The sequence below is a fragment of the Periplaneta americana genome, chromosome 16 (assembly GCF_040183065.1).
Source record: "Periplaneta americana isolate PAMFEO1 chromosome 16, P.americana_PAMFEO1_priV1, whole genome shotgun sequence".
NCBI lineage: Eukaryota > Metazoa > Arthropoda > Insecta > Blattodea > Blattidae > Periplaneta > Periplaneta americana.
In genome coordinates, this window is record NC_091132.1 from 39971815 (window position 1) to 39990962 (window position 19148).

At 35.4% G+C, this 19148-nt stretch overlaps 1 protein-coding gene across 1 annotated transcript; it reads right to left on the minus strand.

Moving 5' to 3' along the window:
- Positions 1 to 1502: 1502 nt before the first annotated feature.
- Positions 1503 to 17445, minus strand: LOC138692146 (zinc finger protein 260-like). Its single transcript, XM_069815166.1, has 5 exons — positions 16966 to 17445; positions 12103 to 12402; positions 10141 to 10215; positions 8965 to 9314; positions 1503 to 3642 (listed from the first exon to the last, which is right to left on the minus strand). The coding sequence occupies exons 1-5, from the start codon at positions 17128 to 17130 to the stop codon at positions 2454 to 2456; spliced, it is 2079 nt and encodes a 692-aa protein (XP_069671267.1). The 5' UTR covers positions 17131 to 17445; the 3' UTR covers positions 1503 to 2453.
- Positions 17446 to 19148: the final 1703 nt, after the last annotated feature.

Sequence of the window (19148 nt, forward strand, 5' to 3'; positions counted from 1 at the left end):
ACAAATATATTCTGTTACTAGAAAAAATTAAAAATAAATTTCTAAAATGGTTATATTATAGACTTTTTAATTATCCTACTTATGAGAGTTATGCTACAATGCTTCAACATTTCCATTTTACTAGTTTGCAAATTAAACGAAATTGTCAATCTTTAAACTTTCTTTATAAAATTATCAACAATAAGTTGGACTGTGTTGGTTTATTTTATTATATAACATTATATGCACCTAAGCTTAATACAAAATTTCGAAATTTATTTTTCTTACCAAGGGCAAATACTGAATCCCACAAAAATTCCCCAGTTTTCCAAATGTTATAATTATACAATAAATCACATCCTCATCCAAATGTTGATATTTTCAATATGAATTTCTCTAGATACAGAATTATTTGTTATCATATTTTACACAATATTGTTGTTAGTTAATTTGAAGCTACTTTCACACCTTATTTCAATTTCTCTTTTTTCTATTTTGTTTCAGTTTTTAATACGAGTATGTTTCCTTTTCCTTGTTTATGTTTTATAAATTAGTTTGTCAGTCTTGAACATTGTAATTGGGCTTTGCCTGTTATGTTCAATAACAAATAAATAAATAAATAAACAGTTGAGAATCGTGCACCAATTAATTACTTATTCATTTTCAACTTTAATACTAAAAATGTAAGATATTTTGTTTGAAAAACTTATAAATTCTCTATAAGAACTAACAATCAACATATAATACCGAAATTGCACAAAAAATGAGTCTTTCCTATTGTTAATCAACAGTTAAAAGCCATTGTTAGTTTGTGTAATAATCTAAGGCCAGGGCAGCAATTTATACAAGTTATAAGATGTCCCTAAACTTTCTGGCAACACTGTACACTTGTCAACATGGATGAATAGGCGACTCCAACAGAGTAGGTGGCCACTTGGTCATACTTAGCTGCCCTGATGATGGAACTGTATGTACTTCTAATATTTTAAGTACCAGAACATGTTGGGACAACCAAATGCCTAATTATGAAAGGTGTTACACTCGATCTGCTTTCTTGAGTCTTGCTAATCACGAACATCTAACCTTGGCCAAGCTTGCAGAAAGTAGCTAAATGATGTTCTCCACAATCAGAGTTTTCAGCAATTGATCTTATGATTGCTGTTCCTCAAGAAACAGGCTAACATTTGACAGGTCAAAAAAAACGATGAAAGAGTAATGGAACGGAGAAAAATTCTCTCCGGCGCCGGGATTTGAACCCGGGTTTTCAGCTCTACGTGCTGATGCTTTATCCACTAAGCCACACCGGATACCACCCCGGCGTCGGACAGAATTGTCTCTGATTAAGTTCCAACTCTTGGGTTCCCTCTAGTGGCCGCCCTCTGCACTACGTCATAGATGTCTATGAACATAGGACCGAAGTCCACACATGTGCTGAGGTGCACTAGAGGGAACCCAAGAGTTGGAACTTAATCAGAGACAATTCTGTCCGATGCCGGGGTGGTATCCGGTGTGGCTTTGTGGATAAAGCATCAGCACGTAGAGCTGAAAACCCGGATTCAAATCCCGGCACCGGAGACAATTTTTCTCCGTTCCATTACTCTTTCATCGTATGATGACGCAGAATATCTGCATGGAAATATCATATGTACTTCGGTACTTAAAATAATATATAGGTCAAAAAGAGTTGCTGCATGCATACCACACACAGAAACTTAGAGACAGGCAATCATGTGATGAATGCTGATAAACTGAATTAAGACTGTAAATTTTATTTTTATACGATAAATTGAAATGTAAGCAATATATTTCTGTCTCTACTATGTTCTTACTTCAAATTAATATATTTTCTATTCTGTTCCTATAATCCTTTCAAATTCATTCCTGTAACATAAATTTAATTTTCTATATGTAGGCCAGATTAAATGTAATAGTGCATTACATATCTACAGTAGAACATACACTTAGATTACGTATTTTCTACTGACACAACCCTGACTTCAATAGAATGTAATTTTTACTGCATTTCAACATTTTGTTGACATGCAATTCAGCAGCACCACTCTGATCAGAAATCCTTCTAACTGTACCAGGTTATATATTATGTAATATGCACACACTGTCATGGAAGTCTTTATGATTGTAGCACAGGAAGCTCTCTCTATATTTCACTACTCTTATATTTATTAGTTGTTTGTACCTACCATCCCTTACATTAGAACGATGTCACTATAAGACTTAATTTCTCCTAAGAGTACGGCATTTGCACAAGACACTCATCCAAAGAAGTGAGGTGTTTCACTTATAGGATATGAAATAGCACTGAAGGTCACAGATGTATCAGGGGAACTTGCTTCTCCTGAACAGTACACTGGCGAGCCTCGTGTTCTGTCACTTTACTGCATGCTGGGGCACATGCTGCTAGCGACAAGAACACAGGAGCTGTCCAGTGTCCTGACATCTGTGACCTGTATTTCTCAGGTATGGTGTTTTCGTCTGTGCGACATCATTGTCGAACGAGACACAAACGCTTTTTCACAGATATCACACGGGTAAGGACGCTCACCAGTATGCAGTCGCTTGTGGATGGTGAGCGGTGAGAACTGAGTGAAGCTCTGCCCACATATGTCACAGCGATACGGACGTTCGCCAGTATGGCTGCGCCGATGGCAGCGCAACGCATCACGTCTGGCAAAAGCCTTGCCGCACCACTCACATACAAAACTTTTCTCTCCGGTGTGCATCGTCGAGTGGATACGTAAGTCGACACGTGTGAGAAATCCTTTACCACATACTTCGCACATGAAAGGTTTTTCACCTGTATGTATGCGGAGATGCGTTGCTAGATATGACTTGCTCACGAACATTTTGTTACACACAGAGCAGGGGAACTGCTTGTTGTCTGTACCCGAATGCACCCTCTGGTGAGATTTGCACAGACCCTTTGTAATGAAGCGCCTTCCACAAGTCTCACACAGGTACGGCTTCACACCTAGATGGCGGTTCTGGTGGTCTAAGAGACTCTGTTTAGTCTTGAAGTTCCGTCCGCAAGTTGTGCAGGGATAAGGTTTCAGATCGCTGTGAACACGCTGGTGAACAATGAGATATGATTTACACTGGAAGCCTTTCCCACATGTGTTGCAAGTATATTCATACTGACCCGTATGCTTCGCTTCATGTTGTGCCAGTCCAATTTTAGATCTGAATGCTTTTGTACATGTTGAACATTTGAAAGGTTTCTCCCCAGTGTGCTTACGCATATGCTCCGTCAGCTTGTAGTTAGTTCGATATTGTTTCCCACACTCTGGGCAGACCTTTGGTTCCCACTTCTTTCTCCTCGCCACGCCCTTCTTTTCCTCCTGAACAATAATCTGTCTGTCTGATGGTTTAGGTTTCCGCGAATGCATTTCTTTTTGATGTGCCTTCAAAGCTTCCTCATTAGTGAAGAGAGCTCCACACTCATTGCACTTATTACAGTGATCTTCATAATGTGCCTGAAATTCTTCTCGTTTTGCAAATGCTTTTCCACAGATATGACAGAAAAACCAGGATGCCTGGTCTTGATACTCAGACGGTTGTGGACAGGACAGCATGAGGAGACCATTAGCAGCTGGATTCATGAAATTTGCACTGCCATCAACTACTGCACCATCTTCAGCCACAATCCTACAAATAATATAATAAACATTAACATTAGACAGCATCAAAGTTTGGAACATTTAATTCTAATATACAGATCCCACGTGCATCAACATCGGTTAGTGTAACCATCGGTTAAAATTGTCACCTAACCCCTGGTTAAGCATTTTTACGGTGGAGCGACCTTGGTTACAACTTAAATAGTAGGTTAACCACAGTAATCTCTAACCGGCCATATTCAAGCAGTTAATGGAGATAACCAGTGATTAGTAGACCAAGTAAAGCAAAATGGCGGCCAGAGCCACAGATGTTTATTTCAAAGACGGTTATTATTGTACAGTACTTGAATTACTTGGATAGAGCGTGAGCGTGAAGTTTCTTTAGTGGAAAGAGAGAATTCTCATGAGGAATTAGGTGACAGAAAATTTCAGGAGGAATTTCGTTTATCAAAATCTACAAATGGATCACTTGATATAACACAAAAACAGTCATATTTCTCCTATGGATCAGCTGCTTATGTTACGATTCTATGTAACTATTATTTTCTGTATTTTAAGAGGGAATACTCCAATATCTCTTTCTCTATGTCACTGGCTGAAGAAAGAGAGGTTATGGATGGATCTTAGGATAATGAACAGTTCCCTGGTGTAAATGGGGTCCTGGATCGTACACACATTCCTATTCATCTTTTGCATCCTTTTCCTTTATGGATATTACTTCTTTTTTATATAATATATTTACATCTAGTAAGTAAGTTTTATCAATACTTCAACCTCACATTGGGATATAATCATTTTTGCATCCAATTTTCCATTTTGTACGATTTTAACCTAACAACACTGAAAAACAAAGAAATGCAACTCGTAAATATAACAGTGCCGAAAGGCAAACAAATGCAACGCGAAAATGTAGGATATGTTCATTTTGATGTAGAACGGAGTGAGTGTAGTCGTCTTTAGATGTTGACTATTATCTTTGCAGCGGTATGGATGCTTTCCTTTAGTCATTTTGTAGAAACAGTGTACCATCATAGACTTTACTCTGGTTAAATGAGGTGTCAGCTAGCCATGTTTAAGTAATCGGTGATTGTGAATGGTGCACAGAAATTACATTTTAACCACGGTTACTGCTTAACCATCATTTCGTAATCTATGATTACTGCGTTTTTAACCGATGTTGATGCACTTTGCCAAGAGTGTGTCAAAAGTTACACCTGATTTTGAATGTAAAAAGTATTATTTATTTGTTTCAACACCATGATTACCTGCAACGAACCATAATCATAACCATGAGAGAATAATTCTACTCACATTCAACAACAGCTTCACAATAATACTAATAATATTAATTCTTATACATGGGGTATGTTTGCATGAATAGTAAGTAGGTGTAACTTTGCACACACCTGGTATACAATAAAAAAAAATAAAGAACTCTTACACAATTACTGTCACAAAGTTACCCATGCAGTAAATTGCTTGCATTACTGTAACTTATCTAATTATATTAGAGATTAGATTGTTACGTACTGAAAGTTAATATTCCAACTAGCAAGCAATATACCCACTTTGGTATAAAAAAATATCGCTGTCTTTGAAACTATTAGCCAAAGGTAGTGAGTGAGTGGCACAAACTTTGTGTTCGCTGTGTAATGGTGAAGTTAGCACCATTAATAAATTATAATTTGATACAGTTACTGTGATGTAGACTTGTGGTGTGGTTTTAGTGAGTGGTACTTCCTTTTCGAATGCAAGTTCAATGGAATTGTCTGAACTGCTAGTTACAAATAATTAACAAGTGCAGTTCATTAGATGCAGTTGTATTATTATTTCTAGGAACAATGAATGGATGAAAGTTTAAAACTTAATTATATGGGACAATGTTATATGATATTTATAATATTAATATTACCAGTACTATTTATTATAACAATTTATTAAGATATGTTTGTTGTCGGCCTGAGTGGCACAGTTGGTAGAGTGCTGGCCTTCCGTGTTCAAGGTTGCAGGTTCGATCCCAGCCCTGGTTGATGGCATTTTTTGTTTGTTTGTTATTTAACGATGCTGTATCAACTGCGAGGTTATTTAGCGTTGATGAGATTGGTAATAGTGAGATGGTATTTGGCGAGATGAGGCCGAGGATTCGCCATAGATTACCTGGCATTCACCTTACGGTTGGGGAAAACCTCGGAAAAAACCCAACCAGATAATCAGCCCAAGTGGGGATCGAACCCACGCCCGAACGCAACTTCAGACCAGCAGGCAAGCGCCTTAACTGACTGAGCCACGCCAGTGGCTTTGATGGCATTTAAGTGTGCTTAAATGTGACAGGCTTATGTCTGTAGATTCACTGGCATGTAAAAGAACTCCTGTGGGACAAAACTCCAGCACACCAGCAATGCTGATATAACCTCAGTGTTGCGAGTGTCGTTAAATAGACATAATTAAACAAATTAAGAGGTATTGGATAAAATTTTGTATTACACTCGTGCATAAGTGGATTTAACCTATTCATGTGCTCAACAATCCCAATTGTGCATAAAATATACGTACAGTAGAACTTGGTTATAGCGACCTCGTTTTGTGAAACACCTCGCCTATAACGTCAAATATTCTGTGGTCCCAAGTAATTCCCCTTAAGATATATGCTTTTCTACCTTGCTTAATACGACAAACGCATATGCGTCTACCTAGCATATAACATCATTTTCAACCTCAGTTTGGAATACGATTTTCTAAGGACCAAAGTATTTTAAGAAATATTTTGCTGAAATCTGGCAAATCCTTTACTGTTCCCTTCTGTCGTAGACCTCTGGAATGCAGACAGATTCCCCACCCCATTGTAACCTGCCCGAATTCAAGCGGTATTAATGGTACCTGCAGGAAGTTTTCACTTACTGCACGCATTTTAACGCAGTATGGCCACTAAAAGAAGTAAGTGACACTTTAGAAGCCATTAGAATTGTGAACATGTTCTATGAAGCTAGGGGAGGGAGTAGGAAATTGCAATTGAAATAATGAACATAGAAAGTAATTTAGAAAGTGTATATTGGGCAAGTAGGAGACAACAGAGTAAAATGACTGATTACTTCACTCCTCAGTAAAGAAGTTTGGTGAGTAATGAACAAACTGTTTTAATACAGAATACTGTATTTATAATTGTACGTGTATTTTACTGTGTTCATGGTATGCTTAAAAGTGAATACATAAATCTAAAATAAGCCTAATTATGTTTATTATTTTTCATTTTCCACCTCACTAGACTGATAATATGAATCTCGGTTACTACGACACTCGTTTATAACAACATAATTTTTAAGGTCCCTTGGATGTCGTTATAACCAAGTTCTACTGTATATATTTTGCATATTACAGTGAGACTCATGTAGCATTTATAGTTGAAATAATTTTACATTATTATAATACTATTAGAATTCACTGCAGTAACATACAGTATTAAAAACTAACCAACAAACCATGAAAAATATTGTAAGTTTAAAGTAATGAGTTTTTTCTGTAAATTTTAATACAGACAAGCCAAACAAGAGTAACACATAAATAAAATAATTAGCAACACTGTTCATGCTTACTGGTATACCTGTCTTAATATTGCATAATTGAATGCCTGGAAACAGGTTTCGCTTACAAGTATGGTACCATTCAGTGACATGAGCAAGTAACAGCCTACTTCGTGGTGCTTCAGCATATCAGATTTCGGCAATAAAAACTCGCGACTCACACATTACATTACAGATGTAATTTACTGACTTATGGTAATTTGTAAGTGCTGAAACTGTTGACTTCTGGAAATACAGCATGGCACTTTTCCTATGATTTATTCATAATATACAGGTAGATAACATAAATGAAGATTTGCTGCTCTAACGTGTACTGCACTGTTACAGACTAAACTGAAATGCACTGAATGGAAGTCAGCTGTATATTAATGCTCCAACTTTTGCTCTGTGTTATCTTCTCATGCTCAATTAAGGGAAATGCATGCACTATTTCCCAAACAATCGCGTTTGAACTAAAAAAGTGAAAGGCAGACAACATTTATCTCAGCAAAACCTGTTTCCTAGCAAATGCTCTGGATAAACACATGCATAAAATGAAGCAGGAGAAATAAAAAGAATAAAAACTGTAAGCATTTTGCCATCAATAACCCAATCCAATCATTATGAATGATGATAAACATTAATTTTACAATGTCTTCAACTGAAAATTACAAGCAAATATAATATAACAAGATTTTGAACGTACTTTAGAATTAGATGTCTCTTGAACATACTTTACAATTAGGTGCCTCTATTTAATATAAAAATATTTATATTTATGTGATGTGAATATAAAACAGTTTTGCATTACAGCTTGTTCCTGGTGGGCCCATGTGGAATTTGTGGACAAAGACAGTTTTTGGTGGTAGGTTTTAGCAGAGTACTCCTATTTCCACCATTGCTCCATTAATCAATTGTTCCAGATGTCTGGTCATCCTATTGATAATATGGATTTATATAAATGTTTGCTTTAAAAATTCTATTTTGCAATAACAACAAGAGTCCACAAAATTAAAAAAAATTGCAGAAAAATAGCAATAAAATGGATCATCCTGAATTTTATGCTTAAAGTAGCCCAATATGGAAGGTTAATGTTGCACCAACTCACGACATCCATGTATTCACAGTTTATGTGAAAAATGTTTTATGTCTCTCCTGTAAAATTTACTTTTTTTGAACTAATGTTTATGCAACTATCGATTCAATTCCAATTTACAAAATAAACTTTTGGATAGTTCGCAAAGAAATTCTGATGGTTAGTAAAGATAAATGAGAAGAAAGTTTTTATCTAATTTCGAATGAGACTTGGTTTCAACTCCATGAGTATGTAAATACAAATATTTGGAACAAGCAGGCATACAGTTTAACCATCTCTTTGCTTAATTTGGGTGAGTAAATTACGTTTTAATTTTTCATAATTAATATTTTACATTAATAGTTCGCTGTTCCTCAGTCAATTGGTAAGAAAGTTATCTATTCATTCTCTATGTACCTGCATAATATTCTACATGGAAATGCTCAATTTAGATCTTCAACAATTAATAATTAAAATTCTCAAAATTGCGAATTATAGGGGGGGGAAAAAAAGAAAAAAGAAAATGTTTCTGGACATCTTACATTCGTTCACATACAGTACATCATGAAGGAATAAGAAAGGCTATTTTAAACTTTTAATTAATAACAAAGTTACTCAACATGAAACCTGTAACACTTGATATGCAAAATATTAAGAAAATATGAATACTGGCAAAATACTTGCAGTCTCAATATAAGACAAAATATTTCTTTCATACTGGTTTATCTCGTGGCTTGTTGATGCTTCTACTATCTCCCTTGTGCCAATTATGACAGTAGTTGTGTTAACAGTCTCATGTTGGACGTCTTGTTCAACCAACGTTAGTGAACTCTCATGATGGCTGTCTTCTGCACCTGTATTGTCATCACTGTCACTCTCTGATTCAGTATCTGAATCAGTTTCAGTGTCAGAATCACTTTCACCTTCTGGCATATTCATAACAACATTACTGCCATCTTCAATTTTGATCAAAACTTCAGGTTCACACTTGACGTTATCATTAGGCTTTGATAATTGTTCAACTTCTGTTGGAGCACATTCAGTTACTACTGTATACTCAGTTGTCTCCTAAAATATACCATAAAACACATCATATAGTATATAACTACGCAACATTTCACTATGTTATTAATATTGCATATAAAGACATAATATTACAAGGTGGTTGTTACATAATAGTACATTATGCAACGAGCCTATAATGGTAGTAATTAAGACGCAAGTATGATTGTTTATGAAACGAGCGCGAGTTTCATAATTTTCATATGAGCGTCTTAATTACCATTATAGGCAAGTTTCATACGACTTTTTATGCTCGACCATATTTCTAACTTGAAAGTATTGAAAATTAGGTCTTTTTATGGTTATGTACGAACTGACCTGAATTGTGAGATGTGTGCAGACGCGAAATAATTGATTTTTTCCGAGGCCGAATGTCATTGACCTTGGCACAGAATAAGAATGAACATTAGTCTGATATAACCTGGAAATTGATTTAGAATTGAAAAACGAGATGACAAATTGAATTTATTTGAATATTATTTACAATTAACGCTAATTATTATGGTAACAGAACATAACCTTTTGCGACAGTATTGGATTTCCAGCCTCCGTGACTTTTCGCTAATTATCTGTCGAGTGCATATCCGAGAATAATCGATATAACGGTACAAAGCTGACTTGTGATTGGCTGAAGACCTGTACTTTAATGAGTAGGTGTACTTTAATGACTTGCATTAAAGGACTGCTACCAGGTGTATAATTACTACATTTCGGCATGGTCGAGCATAAAGACATAAAATTACTGGCTGGTTATTTTACATCAATTACAGTATAAACGCTGATTTATAAATCTATCATGTAATTAAATAACCCTGCCATTTCGATCACATACCTTCAAAGATTCCAAAACACTATCCACATGCACATTTGAGTTTGGAGTTTCATTGCTGCTACTTAAAGCAGATTCCTGAAATCACAGATTACAATGGACAAAACTGTTATGAAACACAAACTCAAATATTAAATATAAAGTCGTCATTTACATAGCTAAAAAAAAAAAATAGAAATGGAAATTTAAAAGACACAACACACAAAAACTCTTTTTTTTTCATTTTCAATCATCGATACAAAGAATAGTGTAAAAAGTAGTATCATGTTATAGATTCCATTCTACATATATGTGAAACTTTGCCTTATGTGATTTTGTAGGTTTTTTTTATTTATTTAAGAACAGTGAGTAACCATATATTCTAGCTGTGAAGCAATGTACGAATACCATGGAATGTAAATAAATACAACACAATACAATGGAGGGTAACACAAGGCTGCTGAAAGTTTTTTTATTTCAGTCTACATTATGACAATACTGTTGAGGTTAGGGTTCATTTTAAAAATATTACAAAATAATATAAACCGTAGGCCTAATGATATAAATTATATAAGTTATAAAATCTCTTTCCAAAACAATATAAATAGTAATGGTAAAAACTGTATCAGTTTAGATTATAAAACATGCAAAAATTTTAACAAATTTCCATATCAAACTGCAAGAAACAACAACAATTAAAAAAAATGGGGAAAGGAATGAACAAATATCGAAAGAAAGTATGAACTGAACTTCAGATGTTGTTCAGGAGGTAAACAAACATATAAGCACAGTCTACTATATACAGTCGCGAAGCTTGAGGTGTTTTTTTGCAAATCTCGTGATAAAGCGCTCCAAGCGGTTAGCAACTAGAAATAATAGACTGTCCACGGTCGACTTTGGACTGAATCGTATTTCCATCGAGTGCTCCTAGCTCGTTGCGTTTTTCACATTGATGCTTGTGAAATGTTCGTTATTGGTTGTAATGAAAATGCTAATGGCTAAAATACAATAATTGGAATAATAATATTTTACTAGAGACGTAGAAAAATTAAGTTTGTTTTAATGAAATTTATTGCTCACGTTTTATTTTCAATTCTGGTGGGATTATTATTGCTTAGGCCTACTTTTTTTTTCAAAGGATATGTTTTTAATTATAGCTGTTAATTTTGTTGTTTTTTTATTTGTTACTTTATTAGAGACGTAGAAAAAGTCTGTTACAATAAAATTTATTAATCACGTTTTATTTCCAATTCTGGTGTGATTATTATTGCTTAACCTCAACTACGTAAGCCTACACTACAAGTACCGGTACATGTACATAAGTTAATCCATTAATTCATATTTCCATTATTATTGTTGTAAAGGGAAATGCAAATTAATATTTATTGGTTTCATAGTTAATTATCGCTATAATCTTGAATGAGTGAAGCGATTATAGTAAATTTCAGTTCGTTTTGCACAAACAAAAATATTAACCTATTTCTTGCAGGTATCTTCGAGTTTATGGTGGAATTTAATATACTTCATTAAAATAATAAATTAACTTTATGCATTTAATATTTCAATAATGGAAGGAAGGTGTTAATTTTTCCAAAAGAACACAACGAAAGTGTAACATATTTTGTCGGCTGCTAGGAGAGAGATCTGCGATGACGAGGCGATAGTAGCGATCCTAGTGGTGGGCAACTATCCATGTTTGCATTTTTACTACATATTGAGCTTCGCGACTGTATATAGTAGACTGTGATATAAGTATGCAATTAGAGAAAATTGTTTCCTCTATGGTAATTTAGCTGTTGACCAGATGGGATCAATCATGACCTAGTGTGTCTACACACTTTCGGTAGTCATAATCGAAGATAATCGCGATTATCGACTGTAGTCTGTCACTAGTATTACGTAAGTCAAGATATCAGATCTGTATCTTAATTATTCTAATTGTCTATAGAGACGACAACATTAATTTGAAAGCAGTTTAATACATACCTCTATAGGTATAGCAGATGGAGGTGGAGGTGGTGGTGGCGGCGGTGGTGGTGGTGGTGGTGGTGGAGGTGGCGGTGGCAGCGGTGGTGGAGGTGGCGGCGGCTGAGGTGGTAATGTTGTGAGTGATGGAAGCTCAGGCAGTTGTGGTGGTGGTTGAGGCAATTGTGGTTCAAAAGACTTCAATACATTTTCTAAGTAAGTCTCTGTCTTGACACTCTTTTCCCTGAACTCGAAGAGTAAATCCAACTTATATACACACTCTTCACAAACCATTTTCGGAAGCTTATCTGTCAGTGCAACCTGTAATAACAAAACTACGATTTAGGAATTCATATCTTAATTATAACAAGCAAAGAAGAAAAATATTATCATAATCGTAGTCATCACACTTCTCCTTTTCCCCTTTCTTTTCTGTTTCTCGTCCTAGAATAATAATAATAATAATAATAATAATAATAATATTAATAATAATAATAATAATAAAAAATTCATTTTATACCAAGAAAGGATTAAGACAGGGAGATGCACTGGCTTGTCTTCTCTTTAATATAGCCTTAGAAAAAATCATCAGGGACTCAAACATTGATACAAGAGCAACCATCTATACTAAATCAACACAGATATTAGGATATGCCGATGACTTGGACATAGTGAGCAGATCAATAAGGAATCTAAGAGATACTTTCATTAAATTGGAAACAGCTGCAAAAAAGATGGGATTACAGATAAACGAAGAGAAAACTAAATACATGGAAATAACAAAAAAAATCAGTCAAATAATGACCATTTAGATGCTGGACATCACAGGTTTCAAAGAGTAAAGGAATTTAAATACCTAGGTGACTAGTGACTGATGATGGAAAAATAGAGCAAGAAATTAAGCAGAGACTAACTTTAGCTAACAGAAGCTATTATGGACTAAATAGACAAATGAGATCCAGATATATACATAGGAAAACTAAAATAAAATTATATAAGACCCTTATTAGATCTGTACTAATGTATGGAGCCGAGACCTGGGCTATAAATAAAGAAGATGAAAATAAGCTAGCAGCATTTGAAAGAAAGATTCTGAGAAGAAATGGGAAAGTGGAGAGTAAGATACAATTCTGAACTATATAAAATATTTAACGATCCTGACATAGTAAGAGAAATTAAAGCAAGAAGAATACAGTGGCTGGGCCATTTATATAGAACAGAGGAACAATACCCAGCTAGAATGTTGACCTTCAATACTATTTATGGCAGCCGAAGAGTTGGAAGACCTCCAGTGAGGTGGTTGCAGTCTGTAGAGGATGACCTGTTGAGGAGTAGTGTGGGGGTATGGAGGAGAGCAGCAGGTGATAGGATGAGATGGAGGACAATTGTTGGGGTGGTCAAGGCTGGCAAACGGCTGTAGTACCACGAAAAAAAGAAGAATAATAATAAATTATATAATAAATCATCACAAAGGCCAGGATTCATATGCAAATGCATATTTTTACCCACCTGTTGAAAATCATGCAAAAACATTTTTATTTATGTTTAAAACATTTGTTAAGACAAATACGCACCTCTAATTGTGTATATTTTTTAATATTTCAGGAATTCAAACATATTGTACATATACAGTATTGTAGCATATTTTCAGCAAATGTGCATACATTGTAAAACGAATAAGATTCTGAATTGTTTGGTTTTCAGCACATAATGTTTTTCGGTGAACTGTGCTCGATGGCTGGAAATTCCTTGCAAGTGAAGGGTAGGGTCCAGCTGTGGAAAAACCAGAACAACCACTCCCTGCTTTTTTATGGTACAAGAAACATTACCACACATTCCTATCTACCTTACCAATACCCTCTATCCACATTTTTTCTGTTCCACTTACTCTCAGTTGGCATGCCTGCAGTCTGAGTGTCATGTGCGTGATTATGTTGTATTTTGTGTGCAGTCTGTATGAGTGAAAAATTACTAAAAGTAGTAAAATCCCTAACAGAATACATTTCCCACGCACAAAGGCCCATTGGTGACGTTGCCAAGATAAAGCTAGACACGCTGCTATCAAAAATCCTGGTTACAGCACTGTGCTCAAAATAAAGGTCTTGCGCACATACACACACGCGCTCATACCCCCCTCCCCCAAAAGTCTGGTCTCATAGGGAAAGTCGGAAACCTTGAAAAAATTGAAGTAATGTTTATTTGTTTAAACGAATCTAGATGAAACAGATGCCAGGGATGAAAAGCACACTATGCAAGAGAAAGCCGAAATTGTGATTATGCATGCCTCAGGTCTCTCTCAGCGGGAAACATGTGTTGGAATTTCACCATCGTCATCCAAACAAACCGAAACCTGGGCAACGATCTGTGGGTTGAATCTTCACACACTTCCAGGAGACTGGTTCTGAAGCAGAGAAACAGTGCACAGAGCACCCAAGAACATCCACCGATGATGACAGTTCTGTTGCGGTCCTTGCCAAGGTAGCAGTAAATTCCAAGTGATCATTGCAAAAGATGGGACAGGAACTAGGAATTTCCAAAAGCTCTGTGCACCATATTCTGCAACGACATCACCTTCACCCTTACAAAACTCAGTTTGTGCAGGAACTGCATGGTGATAACAACAGTCTCCTGAAGTTCAGTTGGCTGGTTATCAAATGTATCAATGACTAGCCTACATTATTTATTGTCGATGGAATCTATCATATGTAGCGAGATGGTATTTGGTAGGATGAGGCCGAGGATTCGCAATGGGATTACCTGACATTCGTCTTACAGCTGGAAAAATCTTAGAAAAACTCATCCAGATAATAAGTCCATGCGGGAATCGAACCCATACACCTCAGCACAGATCCAGATCAGCAGGCACATGTGCCTACCATCTGAGCTATGCTAGTGGCTCTTTTTAGGATTAAAAAGAACAATGAGAGAAATGTCGTAGTCATAGCAGAATGAAATTTGATAATTTTCGGTTGAGTTGGACCATTTTCCCAGAAAGTTTGTGCCAGTATGTCATCTTGGTTTTAAAATCATTGGCAAGAAATGCAGCAAACTTTTAAAGCTAAAAATCATTCAAAGTAACTGCAGTTTATCAATTACAGCCAAGAGATTTATGAATCTGAGTAAATGTTTGCAATTGAGTTCAAGGTATATCTGATGGCATAATAGACCCTCATTTGATTTTTTTTAATGAATTCGACTTCATTTAAACGATCACATGTCCTCTGAAAACAAATGGCATTGAAATGCGAAAAATCCTAAACTAATTCACGACATTCCACTGCATTATACAAAAATTGGTGTGTCGTAAAGTGCTTAAAGAATAATACACTTAATTTTCTTTACTGGCATGTAACACTTGACTGATTACAAACGTCAATATTTTGTCAACTTCTAACAAGATTCTGCCTTTGCTCACACATCTACAAATGAAATAAGAATAGTATTTCAACGCTAGGTCATTAGTCTTGGATTATGGCTGCTGCGATTTTATTTCTTGGATAATCCAAAAGACTAGGTTTACAAAAGTAATTTCCACATGTTGGAGGAACTAAAAGACAGTATTTGGAAGAAGATAGCATTAAGTTATTCATCGTGAAGACAGTATAAATTTCGATGAACGAACTTCGCCATATGAATAGCTTTTTTTTCACGAAGTTGTCAAGAATGTGTATGTGTAAATGTGCATTGTACAGCATCTGCAGCAACTTTTACAGGTAAGTTCGATGTTGCATCCTAATGTACTCCGTTTCCTGGGCTCAGCCTACCAGATAAATCTCATAATTAGGCCTGTAGGTCACTCTTTGCTTATTTCAACTGATTATTCGGTCACCATTAATTTTCTGATATAGGCTGATTTAAGTACCATGTTCCAGTTCAGAACGTAATTAATTACTGAAACATGTCAAGCAGGATAAATTAAATTACCTACATCTCTATCACAGCATCTAACATAGGTAGGCTACGTCTTATCATTGGATGTAGAAAAATGTCAATGTTGACCTGAAGGAATAAATATTTTTTTCTACACTGTAAGTGGCATAGTAGCTTAATTATGAAGTAGGAAAGCTAACAACGATTGTTGTTTGGTCAACTGTCCGAAGACAGATATGAACCTCACAAATGATACCAAGAAGGCACCACTTATGAGGTAACTAGGCCAGGAGATAATGAGGTATGGTGATCAGTTCCTTTCCTCCTCCATTGCATACATCGCGGACTAGCTACATATTACACTGTCAGACTTCAGATGCATACATTGTTCTTCCTCTCACACATATCGTCAAGTGAGATGTACTGCCTGATAATATATTTAGGTAGGCTACATATCAGCCAGAATCTCAATCAGAGGATAGACTACGATTATCCATATAAATTTAACACAGAAGAGATTTTGGTCATACATTTTATTTCCTACATGAATGAAGATCTACGTTACCGCAGATTTACTTTACACAACAAAAAAAGTATTTAAACCAACTTACTTCTGATAACACAATTTTACTTTTCGTACAAAATTTCATAAATAAAAAAGTGTTTTTTTGACGTAAGCTAACATTAATGCAGCGTTGACTTAATAAGCTACCTCGTACACTAAATTATTTTATTCGTTTCAATATCAGTGGCTCAACTGTATCTCTCTAGACAGCTATAAATGTATGGTATATTATTATTTCCCAAATTCTCTTAGCTGTTGGCCTAATTTAATTACACAGCTTCATCTGCATGTCAGAACCAGAGCTGAACTAATTCGGTTTCAATTTACAATCCTATATTTAGTATGTTAGTAACCTTACCGTTACTCATTAATATTAGTGTTTAGAGTTATAACCTATAACTTAATCACGTTTGTAACTCGATGTTTGTGAAAAAGTTTATGCAATTTACCTGGACAGGTAAACATGCTGTTATCTTCTTAAATATTTGTCGTGAATCTCCTTCGCGTTCAAATATATGAAGACCCATTAACACACTAGTCTTTGCAGCACACAAACGACATAAATAATCAAACTCAGGTGAAGTTACAGTCTCACTGGCCATAGTTTCTGTCATTTTGAACAGAATAAGGGCTTTCTTGTTGTGATTGTAATATAATCGGCTATACTTGAAATTTCTGATAACATTGGTTATTCACCCGTACAACATAATTCACAATTACGGCCACTAGGGCAAAATAACTGATATACTGCCATATTTACAACATTTCTTTCACACTCTACCATGGGCACTGCCCCTCCAAAACTTCTTTCTGTTCATAGGAACGCAAAGAAAATTTAAACTTCCACTGCAGGATACGGACAAAGTCGACCGAACAGACGCTACCCGTGAAACCATCGCTCTTCGCTAACATAGGACTGCAAAAGGCAGGAAACGCAGATAGATTTTTGTGCCTTGGATAGTGTTTCACCTGCTGCATGAGTATTGGTTGAAAATAATCTGCATGAGAGATAAACATTTTTCTTGTAAACAGGACACAATACCGCGAAATTTGATTCGAAAGATTGGGATTCTACTGCCCGCATTGCTTGTACGCGCATAATTAGTTTTTTTCCGTGATTTTCTCAAACCGTAAAGCAAATGTCAGGTAATCGGTAATCTATGGCGAATCCTCGGCCTCACCCAAGAGGAGCAGAATAGATGCAGGGATGTTAATATGAATTTATGAGATGAGGATAATGTTCCAATAGGGAGGCGAAATCCCTCCCATCCCCTCCCCCCCCCGTTAATTTGCACCCGGGCGTAATGGTACCTTGCTACTCTGAGATAACAAGACAATTAAAATGAGTTTCATTCATGATGCACTCTATTGTCATATTTATCACGCAGCAATTAAAATAATAACTAAGTAAGTTAATATTTGCAACATTATTCGTAACCACATTCATACACATCCTTTTCTTTTCTGAAAACTCAAATATTCACTACTGGAAGTCTCTACCTGCTTTGACTCCCATTGTAAGGATTTATAACACACTTTAACATCCTTTACACCAAACCTAGCCAATTCCCCAAGGATAAACTTCGGGACATAGCCACCAAACACCAACCAAAACTACCAAAATTGCAAATACAGGATGTAGAAAAAAAAGAACTTTTATGGCTTTTTTTAGAATCAGCTGAATTTTTTGACGAAGAGAAATCCAAAATGATCACAAGCCAAACCTTGAATGCTGAAGCTTCAAACCTCAGTCACTCCTCATATCAACTAATTCATTTTCCTCCAGGAATAACTCTGCTGACTTGATGAACAGATGGAGCAAAGCAGTCCTTCACCCAAACTGACGAAGCCAACTTATGAGAATTACTTCTCATTGCCTTACTCAACAGAGAATTTGAATGTAATATTTGAAGATCTGTGTGTCCATCCTAAAAAGCTTTGTAAGCTCAAACATTTCGGTTTTATTTTCTGCTTAAATGTGTCAATTTTCAGTCAAGGTGAGGCTATTGTAATAAAAATTATACATTCCATAAATTTAAAGTTTTTATTAAAATTTTGTTCTCTGTTCAATGTAAATTGTCGTTTTTATTAACACCATATTAGTATACGAAGCATCTATCATCAGTTGCTTTCTCATTTTTCAAATGAATATGAAAGAACAGACCTATTTAAAAAATAATCTGTTAATAATAGGTGGTAGAGTAAACAGCATTGAGAAAATTAAGATTTAATGGTAAAAAATGTAGAAAAATTTAAGTTTTAATATAATTAAAGCCATTTCACATTATCAATACACTAAATAATATTTAAGCCTGTGTAAAAACTGTTTTTTTTTACATAAAGTAAATTACCTTGCCAATCCTGTTTCTGGTACATGGAAAGAAGAAATGGTAGACATGCTCCTATTTTTGATGATGCTGTCAATAACACACCTCTTTCAAATACAGTAGTTGACTACATAGCCTAAAATACCTTCAAAATATATTTTTAGTGCTTTGGTGAAGTTAATCATTGATTTAATTTATGTATAAACAATTACTGATTCGAGGAATGGAGTGGTGCTAAGGTTCTCGAATGATTTACACATATACTTAAACACAGTGTGCATTTTATTATTTTTCTCCTAGAGGAG